Source organism: Schistocerca nitens, chromosome 2, assembly GCF_023898315.1.
Source record: "Schistocerca nitens isolate TAMUIC-IGC-003100 chromosome 2, iqSchNite1.1, whole genome shotgun sequence".
Classification (NCBI taxonomy): Eukaryota; Metazoa; Arthropoda; class Insecta; order Orthoptera; family Acrididae; genus Schistocerca; species Schistocerca nitens.
In genome coordinates, this window is record NC_064615.1 from 484,131,247 (window position 1) to 484,148,417 (window position 17,171).

The 17,171-nt window shown below is 37.3% G+C and overlaps 1 protein-coding gene across 1 annotated transcript; it reads left to right on the forward strand.

Moving 5' to 3' along the window:
* The first annotated feature begins 1,570 nt into the window (after nucleotides 1–1,570).
* LOC126235113 (uncharacterized) lies at nucleotides 1,571–4,607 on the forward strand. Its single transcript, XM_049943847.1, has 3 exons — nucleotides 1,571–1,601; nucleotides 1,739–2,062; nucleotides 2,884–4,607. The coding sequence occupies exons 1-3, from the start codon at nucleotides 1,571–1,573 to the stop codon at nucleotides 4,605–4,607; spliced, it is 2,079 nt and encodes a 692-aa protein (XP_049799804.1).
* Nucleotides 4,608–17,171: the final 12,564 nt, after the last annotated feature.

The window sequence follows — 17,171 nt, forward strand, 5'->3', positions numbered from 1 at the left end:
ATAACAATATTTTCACACAATTTCAAATTAATTAGTATAATTAAGCAATGCATGGAAGCATGCATGTCAGAAAGAAAATTAAACTAATTCCTCATTCAGCATTGTTTATCACAATGCTGTATGAACATAACCCGGATACTGAAAAACTAGACAAGGTGTAGGAAGACGCAGTTCGAGCATAACACTGACATATAGTTCCTTGTTTACATAACAACGACCAAAATTGAAGCATAACACATACTTTGCCAGGAGCACAATTTTGGGACACCCACCCTGGAAATCTATTCTATGGACTTCTCTATAATGTTGTCTGATGCCTAGGTTAGTTGAAGGGTGATAATTTCGCTAGTTGCGGAACTCGTAAAGATTGAGTGCGGGATAATTGTTGTGGCGACAAACGGACATATGGCGTTGCCTAATATTTACGTTTGAGTTATATTTGAAGGTACCATATTTATCCCACTTCTCTCAATACAACCTAAAACAACAAGGTAAAATCGGAAAATATAGTTAATGAATAAGAATTCAAAGAATATTTTGATACATATTATGTACAATATCATACATAAACCGCAGAAAATGCAAGGAATATGTATGTAACTTTCACATATATTTGGTCCGCATTTGCCACAGCTGCAACCGGGTTAGTCTGTCACCGCATTATCGATTATTCGCATTCGAACCAGGTTTTTACATTTATTCCCATAGGTTAAGCTCCATTGAATAATCTGGTCTTATTTGACGTTGCAAAATGACAGCTGTGGGCAATCTATATGTAATTTTTAAACAACAGGTGAGCGACGTCGCTATGTCAATAGAGCTCATTATAAGTCTTGTCACCAGGCGGCACTGCTACACACGTTGTCTCCCTGATGACGTCATGAGCCTCAACCAATCAGCAGACCCAATTCCCTGGCGTCCCCTAGACGCAAGTGCTTTCGTAACTTGCGTCTCGCGACCCGCTGGTCGCGATGCTGATTGGCTGACAGTTAAATTCATGACGTCATATACAGTAGCCAATCAGAAGCATAGGTGACATCTGAGCGAATGCAACATCTTTGCTACACACATTCTCGTATTCACAGTTGATGAGCGAATATCCTTGCACCTTGTGAGATTGAGTTATTTCGTTGGAATGGCTGGTTCTGTTGCTTGTTATGTATGTGATAGAGAATATTCAGCAAGGAAGCATTTGAATGCTCATTTGAGAAATGTGCATAAAATTCAGCCAGGTGAAGAAGGTACGATAAAGTGCTCAAAAAGTGACTGTAGCTTTAAATGCAATTTCTTGGCTATGTTGCGCCTACATGTGGAGCAGGAGCACATGGTTGAGATGGTAAAAGAAATTAGTGAATTTCAAACGAAGGACGGTAAGTAAAGTGTACACTGCCTACTTAAATTAATATCGTCAATTATTATTACATACTTGCCTGACCCGTGGCCATTAGATCTTGTTTTTGTTGGTCAATAGAACACGTGCTTATTTGAAAGCGTGAAAAGACTGATTTCACATTAACTGTAAACTTACTGTCTGCTACATTAAGTATAAGTTAAATTATTGCAAATTTAAATGATTAAAATCACACCAGTAACTCGTGAGGGTATCTTAACAGTGCACGTTTTTTTTTTTTTTTTTTTTTTTTTTTTTTTTTTTTTTTTTTTTTTTTTTACTCCTGCTGTGTACTTTGCACTTATTGAATCTGAATGCAATTGTCTTTCATCGATGCTTTTGTTTTAGACTTTATGAAGTGGAAGTCTGAGGAGGAGAGAGAAACAAAAAGTAGTTTTGTCTCTAGTTATGGCACTAAGCGTTTAAAGGATGGCACTGCAAAAACCACCTTTGTATGCCACAGAAGTGGCACATTTTCTTCGAAGTCAGGTGGCAAAAGGTTGTGTAAGTCCCAGGGCACTTGCAAGATGGGAAACCATTGCGTTGCTGCCATAGAGCTTCACGAAGAAGAAAGTGGAATCTGTAGTGTCATTTACTACAGAACCCATTTCGGCCACGACCAGAACATTGCTTTTCTGCATCTCAGTGGTTCTGATAGAGAAGCCATCGCTGGTGAGTATTACCTTAATTGTAGAATTTTGCTGATCCCCAAGTAAATATGATGTGAAAGTTTCAGAATCCATTGTCAGGCTTGCTGGTAGTTATATGTAGTTGACTATTATTTTTGCAGTGAAGGAGCATTGTTTTTTTACTGCTGAGAAATTAATATTGTTATGGATATGTGATCTGGAGTAAAAGGTGTGAATATATCGATTGGCAGTTCATATGAATACAATTTGTGATGTTAGCTTGAAAGCAGTTGTAAAAGACCAGTTGTTGTGATCCATATTGACCACAATATTGGTGACTGTAATGCCATGTACTTAGGTGTGTGTGAGAGGAGGTGTAATGCATTACAGTAATACAAGTGTGGAAATAAGTTCTGAAATACTTGTTTCCCTGTGTTATTGCTTGCATCATAGTAGTCTATTTAAGAATAGATCATTAATGCATCTAATAGACTAAAGGCAGTACATTTATTGTTTCTTGTCCAGCATGTTAAACATGTACTTGTAGACCTCGTAACCATTTGAAAATAGCCTTGGTAGCTGAAACTGGGAAATATCACATTGCAACAGGTGCTTTAATCAGGCCTGTTTATTCTCCCATCCCCAGTGTTTTAATAGTATCTTCAGTACTGTTGGAAGGGTACACTGAATATCCTGTTAAGCCATTTATTAAACTATCTAGTTTATAAGTACTTAGCAAGTGTTATATTGCTTGAATTTGTTTTATTGGGGGTGGTTAACTACAGTGTCCTTTCTGAATAGTGTTTTCATATACATACTCAGAATTGGCCTCTTTGTAGTTGGAGTAATTTTAAAATGTTGCAGGTAAAATTGCTGAGGGGGTCACTTTCCAGAGAATTCTGGATGATGTGCGGGACTCAGTTCATTCCAGCGGAGTGGAGAGGCTGCATCTCCTGACTCGACATGACCTTCATAACATTAAGAGAGACTTCGCCATTGTTGATGATCAACAGCATAACGTTGATGAAGTCAGTGTTGGTATGTGGTTGGAGAAAATGAAAGACTGTGTTCTCCTCTATAAGAAAGAAGGCGAGGCCAGGGAAGATTTTGATAGGACTGACTCGGTGATAGTGTTAATGACTGACTACCAGAAGCAGTTATTACAGAGATTTGGACAAAATATTGTATGTGTAGACTCCACACATTGTACAAATGTTTACAAACTGTTGGTGACCACATTGTTGGTGGTAGACGATTTTGGTTCAGGTATGCCTGTAGCATTCTGTGTTTCAAATCGGGAGACTACTTCCATAATGACTCATTTCTTTAGTGCTGTGAAAGAGAGAGCTGGCATTATAAAAACGTCTGTATTCATGTCCGATGACACTAATACTTTCCGTAGTGCGTGGTCACGAGTCATGGGACCTGCAGAAAATAATCTACTGTGTGCTTGGCACATAGACCGCAGCTGGCGGAATAATTTGAAAAAAGTCCATGGCAGTGAAGAAAAGAAAGCGCTTGTGTACAAAGCTCTTCGTACATTGCTTGAAGAAGTGGACATAGACAATTTTAATGAGCTGCTGGAATCGTTCGTCAGGCAGCTTCAAGCAGATGAAGGTACAAGAGACTTTGGTGTATATTTCTCGTCAAATTACTTATTCCGGCCTCAGCAGTGGGCATACTGTCACCGTCGCAATCTGGGTATAAATACAAATATGCACCTTGAAGCAATGCATAGAGTTTTAAAATATTGTTATTTAGAGGGAAAAACAAACAATAGACTTGACAGACTACTTGTTGTGTTGATGAAATTGGTGCGTGACAAACTGTGTGCTCGAATGGTTAAATTGTATAAGGGTGGCCATTCATATAGAATAAATCTTATTGAGGCTCGTCATAAAGCTTCATGTAGTATTAAGGAGAATGACATTATAGTCAATACTGATGGTACAAAGTTTCATGTCAAATCCCAAACACATTGTGGTGTAACACATACTGTGATTTTAAATAACATTGAATGTAAATTGGAGTGCAAGTTGAAGTGCTCCAAATGTAATATATGTATACATGCTTTCAGTTGTTCTTGTGCGGACAGTTTAATTCATTTGAACATATGCAAGCACATTCATGCAGTGTCAATGACGTATGCATTACATTCAAGTGCCACATTTACACCAAGTGAAGCAACGGTGACAGAAGAGGCTTCTGCCATTTTGTGTTCACTGCAAACAAATACTGATGATCACGAGAACACATCTCTGGCCCGAGAACTAGTGTCCACATATCAAATTTTGATTAACCGTGTCAGTTCAGGTAAAGTGTCCACAGAAATCCTGAAGTCACTACAGAAGGATGCAGCTCATTCGCTGTCACTTTTTCAATCAGACTGCAGGGAAGCTTCACGACCCCCCAGCAACGAGAAGGTAAAAGTGCAACGAAGACATGGTAAATGTAACAAACAGCCAAAGGGCAGTTTGAAGAAACCAACTCTTGCTGAAAAAGAAAATATTGTTTCAGCACTGAGGCAGCCTGAAAGTGAAATATTAAATGTTCACGTAGATTCTGACCATAATTACTGTCGGTACTAAGTTTTAGCTGTGTATGTGCTTCTGTACATTCCATGGTTCGTAGGCCTACTGGGGAAACTCGCCATGTAAAACAAAGAGTAACGCATTGTGCTTGGTACCCCTGTTGGTGATGTGGAAACCCAAGTGATATTAATAAAGAAAATAAAAACGTTTGCAGTGTTCTTTTTCAATTGATACCTTTATCCTTTTATTTGCATGTGCAATTAAAACCTTTATTTGGAATACTACTTGATTACATTAAAATGAATTGCTGTGTAACTAGAGTAGAAAATTGACGTCTGCAGAGCTTGTGTGGCATGAATTTGAAGCTCCTTATCACATGATGTACTGAAGTCTGTTGTAACAATACATTGCATAAAAATTAAAAAGATATTTTTCACTTCTGAATCACATTTCAATTTGGTTCATTACTAAGAGTTAAACAGAATAAAATTCAGTGCACTTAAGCTAAGTATCTGATGCTCCCTTATATTTATTTAAAGGCTCTGAATGTAGCAACTTCCTGAAAATTTTTGTATGTGCATTCCTACAGTAATTGACCAAGGAAATTGGTGGTAAAGAATTTCACACAGTGTTCAGTCTGAGGAAACAAGGTGCAATTACTGAGCAGAGTGGTGCGGTTAGTATGATTTACAGAATACTGAGAATTGTAAAGACAAGTGGGACACTATTTTCTTTACTACAATTAATCATTTCCTTTTCAGTGTCATTCCAAGCTGCTTTAGAATTATTTTTAGTTTGTAGTCTCATGTGCTTTACATGTAGCAATTATATTTTTAGATTTATATACCTTTACTTGTCTTCAGTACCTTTTGAGATTCATCTTTCAGAATAGGAGTTTTTATGTAGATTGATACTGTGCAATGCTTGGTTGGCAGAATTTACCAACCAGTAGATAGCAAAGAGGAAAACTTTAAACTATTTTGGTGTCATTCGCCCAATTTTTATTGGTACAGAAGATGCTGTAACTGATTCTTTCTAGTCAGTACAGCAGTTGTTATAAGTTGGCCTTAAGAGACTTTACATTAATGTAGAGAAAAATTTCCATCATTACTGCATGAAGGTAATCCTATTTTCACGGATATTAATTGTGCACTTTCTTTCACTGAATATTCTTTACAAGTTGTCAGTGGCTTTTTTTTTTTTAATAGACAATAAATGTCTGAGCTGCAGTAACTGTACTTACAGTAAAGATGTTTCACCTGTTTTTTGTTCACACTTCACTGATGAGAACACCTCATTCCTGTTACTGCAGTTTTAGAACATTTTTCAGAGTGAAAGTGGAATTTGCTATGGTGGTCACTTTCTTCCTTTTTTTAGCTACACATATTTCTCAACATATGTTTCAAATGTAAGAATTTTACTTCAAAATGGACACTACGTTGCTAGGATATTGAGAGCAATAGAAGTAATAATTGATTCTGAGACACCAGAGATTGTGTGAAAGTGGACTGGAAGAAAATGTAATCAAGATGTACAACGTTCTTCTATTTGTAAGGTATGTGACCATTCAGACTTTCCATGGAATTGCTTTAATTGCTAAAAACTTTATGGGTTTTGAGTCATCAGATAATTGTGGCAAATTTACAATAAAGACAAAATTATGAAAGCTAATACATAATAATTATGAGGCAAAAGTAACATCAGGAACGAAAATACATACTGGGTACAAGTACCTACAACATGCTTAGGCAGGTTCATATGAGTTAGCAATACAAGAAAAACACACCGTCTCGTACGCAATTGCCGGTAGGCAACATTTGGAACATAAGATATAATCTGGGAGCTTCATGTCGGACTGAAGACAGCAGACTTGAGGATTGTATTGTTTTTAACTTGCACCAGATGGCATTGATGTCAAAGATTGAGACAAACCAAGACATAGCTTTTATAATACACAAAACAATGTAAATATTCCAGCCACATTTTTGGATACAAGAGACTTGCAATGTTTCAGTGGACAGGGACATAAGGGAGGCAGAGTTGCTATATATTTAAACAGAAAGGTAAAGGATACCACTTTGTGGACAGACAGGAACATACAGAAATTGTCTTGAAGCAGTGGCTATACAGAGAAAGGAAGAAGAGCTTAATACTAGGGCAGTACTGATCTCCAAGTTGTCAGGTAAGACATTTTCTCAAGTAACTGCATGTACTACTAGAAAAGGATACCAGAGAATTCCCTTAAATAATAGTAGTAGGTGATAGTATAAAAACACTGGAAGACAGTTCTCATTCAAGAGACTTATATGATCTAATCAGCCCAAATAGTCAAAGTTCTGCACATGTTCAAAATTGAAACCGTCTGCTAATAATCTATCCAAGTTGTTATTTTCCTTCCTGGTGAAATTCATGTACTTAGTCTTGATTTCATTTACAGAAAGGCCTCTAGGTCCTGTCGCTTCTTTCATCTCACATATTGTCCTCTCTAGTGATACCTTTCTTCTACTAATAATTGTTAGATCATTGGCATAAGCACATATCTGAGTCGACTTTGTGCCTATGTAACCAGATATCTGAAGCTTCCGCGTGGCTGCTTCAAGTCAGATTGAAAAGCATTGTAGAGAGTGCATCCCCTTGTCTGACACCTTTACTAATCCTAAACCAATTGGTCAGTTCTCCATCCACTCGCACTGCAGCCTTGGAACCAGCCAATATTGCTTGAATAAGTGAGACATACTTCGATGGTATACCATGTAGCAGCAAATCATTTAACATTTGTGCTCCATCTAGACTATCAAAGGCCTGCTTGAAGTCTACACAGAGGTTATGAAGCTCAATGTTATACTCATATGTATTTACCTAAACACAAATATCTGGTCTGCTGTTGATCTATTAGCCTGAAATCCATACTGATACTCCCCCAAAATATCTTTTGAATATGGTACTAACCTGTTGTAGATAATACTAGAGAAGATCTGATAGGTTACATTCAGCAAGGTAATTCCACGGTAATTTGAACAGCAGGTCTTGTCTCCCTTCTTATGTATTGGTTGGATTACACCTAAGGTCCATTCTTCGGGCATTCTTTTCAGATTCCATTTCAACTTAATAAGTTTGTGGATTCGCTTATGAAGACCAGTTCCCCCATTTTTAACAGTTCTGCAATTATTTCATTGGTTCCTGGTGCTTTATAATTTTTTAAACAATGCACTACCTTCCGTACTTCCTCTAATGTTGGTTCCTCTATTTCTGGATCTACGGTATAATAGAGTGGCTGCCCATTCCTGGTAGGATTGACCTCCAAAATTCCCTTGTATTATTCTCTCCATCTATCCAAAACATCTTGTTTATCTGTCAGCAAATTTCCCTCTTTGTCCTTACAAGCTGTTATTTTTGGTCTATGTTCTCGAGTTCCTTTTTTGTTGTATTTTCTGCTTTCATTCCTTTTGTACAGCTCTTCCATCTCTTCTCTCTTCATGGCTTCCCTTTTTCTCCTCCTGCATACCCTTGCTGCCTCTATTCTCTTTTCATTATATAATGCCTGATTTGATCTAGTATTCTGCTGAAAGCATTTCAGCCTTACTTCCTTTTTCTGTTCCACTGCCTGTCTACTGACATTGTTTTTCGTGGAAGCTATGGTTCGCATAGTTCAAAATGGACCGTTGGTTAAAAAGTGGTTCATTAAAACGAGAAAAGTCTACAGATGAAGAGGAAGATAATGCATCTGATGTTCAAGCAAGTAAGTGAGTGACTCTCGAACCGAAGTTGTCAGTGTCCATTGAACCTAAATTGTCGGCGTCCCTTGAACCTAACCCTTCCAAGATCATTGTTAAGCTTACTGGAAAAATTACAAAATATAACTCTGATTACTGGGAAATCGGTTTTACTTTCACTTGACCTCACCCTAAACCTCAATGTGTAATTTGCTATGAAAGCCTTTCGAATGAATGTATGAAACCAGCAAATCTCTGGTGCCATCTTGAAACAAAGCACGCAGAGTACAAAAGTAAGTCAGATTTTTTTCAAAAATAAAGAGAGTTGAAAATATCTCGTAAAACAATTACCAAACACTGTGGTGCAAATATAAATGAAAATGCAACCCTTGCGTCTTACGAGGTGGTTCAGCTTGTTGCTAAGTGTGGGAAAAACCACACAATTGCTGAGGAACTTATACTGCCATCAGCAATAATACTTTGCAAGAGAATGTTAGGTGATGCAGCTGCTAAGATAACAGGAACTGTCCCACTCTCAAATAATACTGTTCAAAGACAAATTACTGATATGGCAGTGAACGTGGAAGAAACATTGCTGGCTAGACTTTGTATGAGTGACATGTATGCTCTACATTTGTATGAAAGCACAGACATATTGAAAAAAGCCATAATGTTGGTTTTCGCATGATTCTTATGGGAGGGCCAAGTTTTTGAAGATTTTCTTTTTTCATGCGAACTACTGCATACAACAGCAGGCAATATTTTTACTGCATTAAATAATTATCTCAATGAACATGATGACACCTGGAAAAAATGTGTAGGCTTGCTGACGGATGGAGCAAAGTCAATGGCTGGCAAAAAAACAGGACTTCTAGCTCATATCAAAGCAGTAGCCCCTGAGGTGAAATGGACTTACTGTTGTATCCATCGTGAAGGCTTAGTAGCCAAAAGATTGTCTGAACCTTTGCAAAAGATACTTAACGAAGTAGTTCAAATCATCAACTACATTAAAACTCGACATCTGCAATCCAAGGAAAAATGTAGACATGTTCAAAGTTGAGGATAAGATTAGTGCTATGGTCAAAAAGCATCAGATCTGGGCGTCAAGGATAGAAAACGAGTCACTAACTAACTTTTCTACTTTAAAACAATTCTTGGAGTCATCAGAGGAGAGTTTGCCTGACCAGATCAAGATCAATGTAGCCGAGCATCTACGCAGCCTAGCCACCATTTTTAGAGAGTATTTCCCTGAACCTGACCCTGACAACAGATAGATTCAAAATCCCTTCAGCTGTGAAGAAATAGACAAAATCTAAGGCCTCACTGAAGAAGAGCAAGATCAACTTGTGGATCTGTCCAGCTGTGGTATGATGATAAACATTTTCATTGGTGATAAAATTACAGACTTCTGGGCAACAGCACGCAAGGACTACAAGAAACTTGGAGATAAGGCAATGAAAAAGATCCTTCCATTTGCCACCACATATTGGTGTGAGCAAGCATTTCCTTCCATGTGGTTCATGAAAAACAATATATAGGAATCGGCTCGACGTGCGTTCGGATTTCAGAGTGAAAGTTTCAAGTTTGGAACCTAATATTTCAGAAATAATGGACTCAGAGGTCAGATTGAACTCACCTCATTAAGAACTGAAAATTAAAACTAATTGTATACTGATGGAGTACTCTGTTGTAACTGTATTTTTTCAAATAAATAATACCTTGTATGAAATTAGTGTTTTCTTATTTTTCACACATGTCTACTCAATGCAATCTCAAGTGTAGTACACTTGAAAGACCAATACACTCAGTTTAAATTTTTTCCTGTCATTTTCAGTTCATACTCAATTTTTTTAAGGACTTTGTTATGCTAAACACCCAGATTTGAAGGCAAAGATTTTGAGCAATAATCAAAAATTTAACAATAACGATGATGGCTAAATTGAAAAAGTTTTAAGCTCAATATTTTTTCAATAATGAATATGTCAATGTTTTTTCTAAGTACCAAAAATAGAAAACTTATAAAAAGACTCTTAATTTGGCTTTCTAGGTACTTGATACTGTGATATGACAAGGTACCAATCATGTTCGATGAGGGGGTCCTTGAGAAAATGTTGTTGGGAAGCCCTGCTCTACACAATCAAAAGCTCTGCTCAGGTCACAAAACATAGCCGGAGCATAGTCCCAAGCCTCGAACACAACTAGGACAAATTTTACTTGTGAATTCATTGAGTCAGTTGTACATTTACCTTCCCTGAACCCAAACTGTTTATCATTGATTTGTCCAAATAAAGACTAACTTTTTTATACGTTATTGTTTAAAAATTTTAGAAAAGAAAGGAGTTATGGATATGAGCCTATAGCTAGTGGGACAGTTCTTTTCAACTTTTTTATATATGGGCACAACTCTAGAAATTTTTAGTTTCTCATTGAACTTATTTTCATCTAGAGATTTATTTACACAATAAGTTAAAGGATAAATTACACAGTCAATAGCATCTTTAAACAAATTACATGACAAATCATAGTAATCAACACTAGCTGAAGGTTTGAAATTTTTACATATTTTCAGGATCGTACTTGGACACACTCCTGTGAAAGTGCTTTGGAAGGGCTTTTCAAAGCAGTTGTCGCTGATACTAACTGCACTTTCGGGAGGTCGTTTATTAACTACTAATTTCTTCAAGAAAACTAGCGTTCTATGGGTTGGAGCTTGGAATGTCAAATTGGCAGGTAGGTTAGAAAATTTAAAAAGGGAAATGGTCAGGTTAAAGCTAGATATAGTGGAATTGGTGAGGTTCCGTAGCAGCGGGAAACAAGACTTCTGGTCAGGTGAACACAGCATTATAAATAGAAAATCAAGCAGGGGTAATGCAGGAGTAGGTTTAATAATGAATAAAAAACAGGAGCACGGATAAGCTACTACGAATAGCATAGTGAACGCATTATTGTAGCCAAGGTAGACATGAAGCCCAGGCCTACCACAGTATTACAAGTTTATATGCCAACTAGCTCCACAGATGACGAAGAGATTGAAGAAATGTATGTTGTTAAAAAAATTATTCACATAGTGAAGGGAGCTGAAAATTTTATAGTCATGGGGGACTGGAATTTGATAGTAGGAAAATAAAGAGAAAGAAAAGTAGTAGGTAAATATGGAATGGGGGTAAGGAATGAGAGAGGAAGCTGCCCGGTAGAATTATGCATGGAGCATAGTTTAATCATAGCTAACAATTGGTTTAAGAACCATGAAAGAAGGTTGTATATGTGGGAGAGGCGTCAAGACACTGGAAGATTTCAGATATGTTATACAGTGGTAAGACAGAGATTTAGGAGTCAGGTTTTACATTGTAAGACATTTACAGGGACAAATGTGGACTCTGACGACAACTTCTTGGTCATGAACTGTAGATTAAAACTGAAGAAACTGCAAAAAGGTGGGAATGTAAGGAGGTGGGACCTGGATAAACTGAAACAACCTGAGGTTGTAGAGAGTTTCCGAGAAAGCATTAGGGAACAATTGACAAGAGTGGGTGAAAGAAATATGGTAGAAGAAGAATGGGTGGGTTTGAGAGATGAAATAGTGAAGGCAGCAGAGGATCAAGTAGGTAAAAAAAACAAGGGCTAGTAGAAATCCTTGGGTAACAGAAAAGATACTGAATTTAATTGATGAAAGGAGAAAATATAAAAATGCGGTAAATGAAGCAGGAATACAAACGTCTCAAAAATGAGATTGACAGGAAGTGTAAAATGGCTACGCATAGATGGCTAGAGGACAAATGAAAGGATGTAGAGGCTTATATCACCAGGGATAAGACAGATACTGCCTACAGGAAAATTAGAGAGACCTTTGGATAAAAGAGAACGACCTGTATGATTATCAAGTGCTCAGATAGAAAACCAGAGCTAAGCAAAGAAGGGAAAGCAGAAAGGTGGAAGGGGCATATAGAGGGTCTATACTAGGGTGATGTACTTGTGGGCAATATTATGGAAATGGAAGAGGATATAGATGAAAATGAAAGGGAGATATGATACTGCATGAAGAATTTGACACAGCAGTGAAAGGCCCCAGAAGTAGACAACATTCCATTAGGACTACTGGTAGCCTAGGAAGAGCCAGCCAGGACAAAACTCTACCATCTGGTGAGCAAGATGTATGAGACAGACGAAATACCCTCAGATTTCAGGAAGAATATAGTAATTCCAATCCCAAAGAAAGCAGGTGTTGACACGTGTGACAATTACTGAACTAACAGTTTAATAAGTCATGGCTCTAAAATACTCACACGAAATATTTACAGATGAATGGAAAAACTGGAAGAACCCAGCCTTGGGGGAGATTTTGGATTCCGTAGAAATGAAGGAACACATGAGGCAATACTGAGCCTACGACTTATCTTAGAAGTTAGATTAAGGAAAGGTAAACTATGTTTCTAGCATTGGTAGACTTAGAGAAAGCATTTGACAATGTTGACTGGAATACTCTCTTTCAAATTCTGAAGGTGGCAGGGGTAAAATACAGGGAGCAAAAGGCTATTTACAATTTGTACAGAAACCAGATGGTAGTTATAAGAGTCGAGGGACATGAAAGGGAAGCAGTGGTTGGGAAGGGAGTGAGACAGGGTTGTAGCCTCTCCCCAATGTTACTAAATCTGTATATTGAGCAAGCAGTAAAGGAAACAAAAGGAAAATTCGGAGTAGGTATTAAAATCAATGGAGAAGAAATAAAAACTTTGACATATGCCGATGACATTATAATTCTATCAGAGACAGCAAAGGACTTGGAAGAGCTATTGAACTGAATGGACAGTGTCTTGAATGGAGGATATAAGATGAACATCTACAATAGCAAAATGAGGGTAATGGAATGTAGTCTAATTAAATCAGGTGATGCTGAGGGAATTGGATTAGGAAATAGACACTTAAAGTAGATGAGTTTTGCTATTTGGGGAGCAAAATAAATGATGATGGTTGAAGTAGATAGAATATAAAATGTAGACTGGCTATAGCAAGGAAAATGTTTCTGAAGAAGAGAAATTTGTTAACATTAAGTATAGGTTTAAGTGTCATGAAGTCTTTCCTGAAAGTATTTGTATGGAGTGCAGTCATGTATGGATGTGAAACATGGACGATAAATAGTTTAGACAAGATGAGAATACAAAGTTTCAAAAAGTGGTGCTACAGAAGAATGCTGAAGATTAGTTGCATAGATCATGTAACTAATCAGGAGGTACTGAATAGAATTGGGGGAAAGAGGAATTTGTGGCACAACTTGACTGGAAGAATGGATTGGTTTGTAGAACATGTTCTGAGGCATCAAGGGATCACCAATTTCGTATTGGAGGACAGCGTGGAGGGTAAAAATCATAGAGAGAGGCCAAGGCATGAATACACTGAGCAGATTCAGAAGGATGTAGGTTGCTGTAGTTACTTGGAGATGAAGAAGTTTGCACAGGATAGAGTATCAGGAAGAGCTGCATCAAACCAGTCTCTGGACTGAAGACCACAACAACAATTTCTTCAATGGATTGGATACAAAATTTCTTACATTTGTCTGGGGTTATGGCAATATCATCTTTTTGGTTAGGGTAGACAGTAGAGTTAATTTCACTTCCGACTTCTTTGCATTTTTTTCTGTTATTATTTTATTTATTTTTTTATTTTTTTACTTTTCAATGTTTAGTATATCATGTAGTTTCTTTGCTTCATTGATTGCCTGCTTATACTTACACTTAGCTCTACCATACAATTCTTTATACACTTCTGATTTACCAGTTTAGTACAGTCCAGAATATAGCATAACAGTAACATGGTTATAGAAAATCCATGGATAAACATTGAGAAACTTTCTATTCATCTCTAAGCTACTGCAAAAATATTGCATGCTGTAAGAAAAGCAAAAATATAATGAGAAAGAAATGGATCACACCAGTCATTCCATGGGGAGGAGGGGACCTGAAACATCCATCTGAGAGGCACAAAAAATATTAAAAATCAAACCAGTAACGAAGACTGCACGAACAGAGAGAGAGAGAGAGAGAGAGAGAGAGAGAGAGAGAGAGAGAGCGAGAGAGAGATTACCACTAAAGGAAATAAAGACAATGTTCTTCAAGAAATCAATTACCCACTTAATATGGCAAAGACTGTCTGGGCTTTGATTAGCACAGACAGAATTGAAATACGTGCCAATAATAATGAAAATATAATACCCAAAAAAAAGAAGGAAATGAATTTTTGGACCCACATTTCATCGATTCCATTTTCTATGAACACAATTGTAACTGTGGTAGACAATCTCATATGACAAAATCTCACAAAGCAAAACAAAAAGAATAATATATTTCTTTAAGCATTGTAAATGTAACAGAGTGTTTATTTCTGTTTCTCACAAGTGATCTGTAAATATAAAAAATAATCTGCAAAATGAAAATAAAGAAAAAAAATGCTATAGGGCCCGATGGCATATGTACAAGAGCAGTTAATTATTGTTCAGAGTTTCCAGTCGAGCCACTGACGTTTCTCATAAACAAGTGTAGGGAAGAATCCCTGAGTCTCAAAGCCAACACAGTATTGGGTCAACTGCTTTTCATTCTCTATATAAACGATATGAGTACAATAAAGGGTACAAATGTCATTATATATGCTGATGACATGGGTCAATGGAGGTGGCCAATCCCACCCGTCAGCTGTGGCCCATGACGTAAAGGTGTTGTGGTGTGTGATGTATTATGGTGCAGAGTTTAGTTTATGAGTGTGTTTTGTTTGTAGATGCTGTCTTGTTGCGGTTGGTGGTGTGTATATGGTCCGCATGTCATGTGGTGTACACTGGGTTCATTTGGGACTCGGTGCTAGAAGTGTGCTTTTATCTGTCGTGACTTCTATAGAAGAACGAAAATTGATTTCAGTGAGTTAAGAATTAAGTTTCTGTTGTGTTTATGATTATTTGTGGCTTCTATTGTTAGGTATGGATATGACTTCTAGGTTTAATAGTGTGCGTCTGCGGCCTAAAATGGGGGACGACATATTGCCCTTTATTAAGATTCTGCAACTTTTTGGGCTTGTGGTGGAGATATGTGATTATCCAGAGTTCTGGCTTCTCAGACCAGGGACTGTTGGTGGGTTTTTGTTTTTTGGGGGAGGGTGAAGGTTGGGTGAGGAGCACTGGTAGGTTGTAGGTGGGTTGGGAGTTGATTTTTTTTTTTTTTTTTTTGAGAGAGAGAGAGAGAGAGAGAGAGAGAGAGAGAGAGAGAGAGAGAGAGAGAGAGATTGGGGTGGCTGACCTAGTGTGTAGTGCCGGAACTTTTGTGGGGTAAATAGTCATTGTTTTGGGTCTATTGTTCACGTGTTATGATGTTTGGTGGAGTTTTTATATGTTCTTCGGTTGGTGATATTTACTGCATGTGTTGGTAGTTGATGTTTTGGTATTGGCACTCGTGGTTGATTTATGTATCTTAGGGGAAGAACTCAATTCCAATTTTTTTGGTATCGTCTGTTGTATTTGAGCCATATAGATCATGGGAAGTGACTGATTCCAATTTGTCATCATAGCTATGTGAGTTTTGCTATTGGAGCTGCTGTTGACTTATATAGGTCAAGGGAAGTGTCCGATTCCAATGTGTCGTCATAGCTGTTTTGGTATCGTAAGCTGCTGTTGACCTATATAGGTCAAGGAAAGTGTGCAATTCCCGTTGTTTCATGTGTTGGTTTTGTGGTATTAATAGTTGCGGTGTGATTATAATTTTTGGAGTAGTTGGTTTTTATTTTGTGGTATCGACAATTGCAAAAACAGACATAATGTCTTATGGGATAACAGCAATCAGTGATAAAAAAGTCAGTAATAAAAAAGAATTGCAATCAAGACGGATTTTAAGTAACATCGACAATTGCGGTTGAGCTATGTAGGTGAAGGGAAGCAACCAATGCCTGTCGATATTGTGAGTGTACCGGAATTTGTGATTTTGTGGTGTTTTTATGTAGTCGTTTTGTGTGGTTTGGGATCGTGGTGTGTGCCTGTATGTGTTTATATTTAGTTTGTTCCCACCCATAAACCCTCAATTTCCCGCACTGGTCTCGTTAGTTTGATTATATTTTTGGAGATAGATGTGTTTGTTGGTTTTATATCTATTTTTGTGTTTATGTAATGACGTTATAGGCGCTATATTGGAGATATTGAGAATGGCCGTTTCCACCATATTAGTGAGAGTCAAAGCAGACGAGTGGAATCGGACGCTTCTGTAATCCAGATAATACATATTTTGTAGCTAGTGATAGCACTTACAATGACATGGAGAAAAAACTTACTCTGAACATAGAAAATGCAAACCAGTATTTCAGTAGTAAGTTTGTTCATAATTGGTGCACACACAATGTACTTGCAGTCCCAATTCAGCAGAAATATCCATACTGAAAATATCAGCCTGAAATATGGGAACACAGACATACAACAGACAAGTAGTTATATTTAAGTATTTGGGTGTGGTGATAAAACTGGGAAAATTATGTTGATAATGTGTATCCAAAAATATGTACGATTCTTATCAGTCCTGTAACGTAAAACTCTGTTTTTCTTGCTTGTTTCAAGCTGTCATACCTGGCACCATGCAAGATAATCTAAGGAGATATAAACGTAAACGTTATTCTTGTTGGTTTATCAAACATCGTATTTGTTTGTGTAACATGTGCCTGGGGTTCATCTATTAATAACGCAGTAATCTCGCATATACAATCTGTGTTCGGAAATTATATGACAAACTGTCACGTAAAACAATAATACCGTTCTCTATCAATACAACCAACGTAATACGGCTTGGTTTTTTTTAAAATGTGAAGTTGTGTGATATCTTTAATGTTAATGTTACTCAATTACAGATATTGGAGTTATGTTTCGTACAAATACACTATAAGACATTGT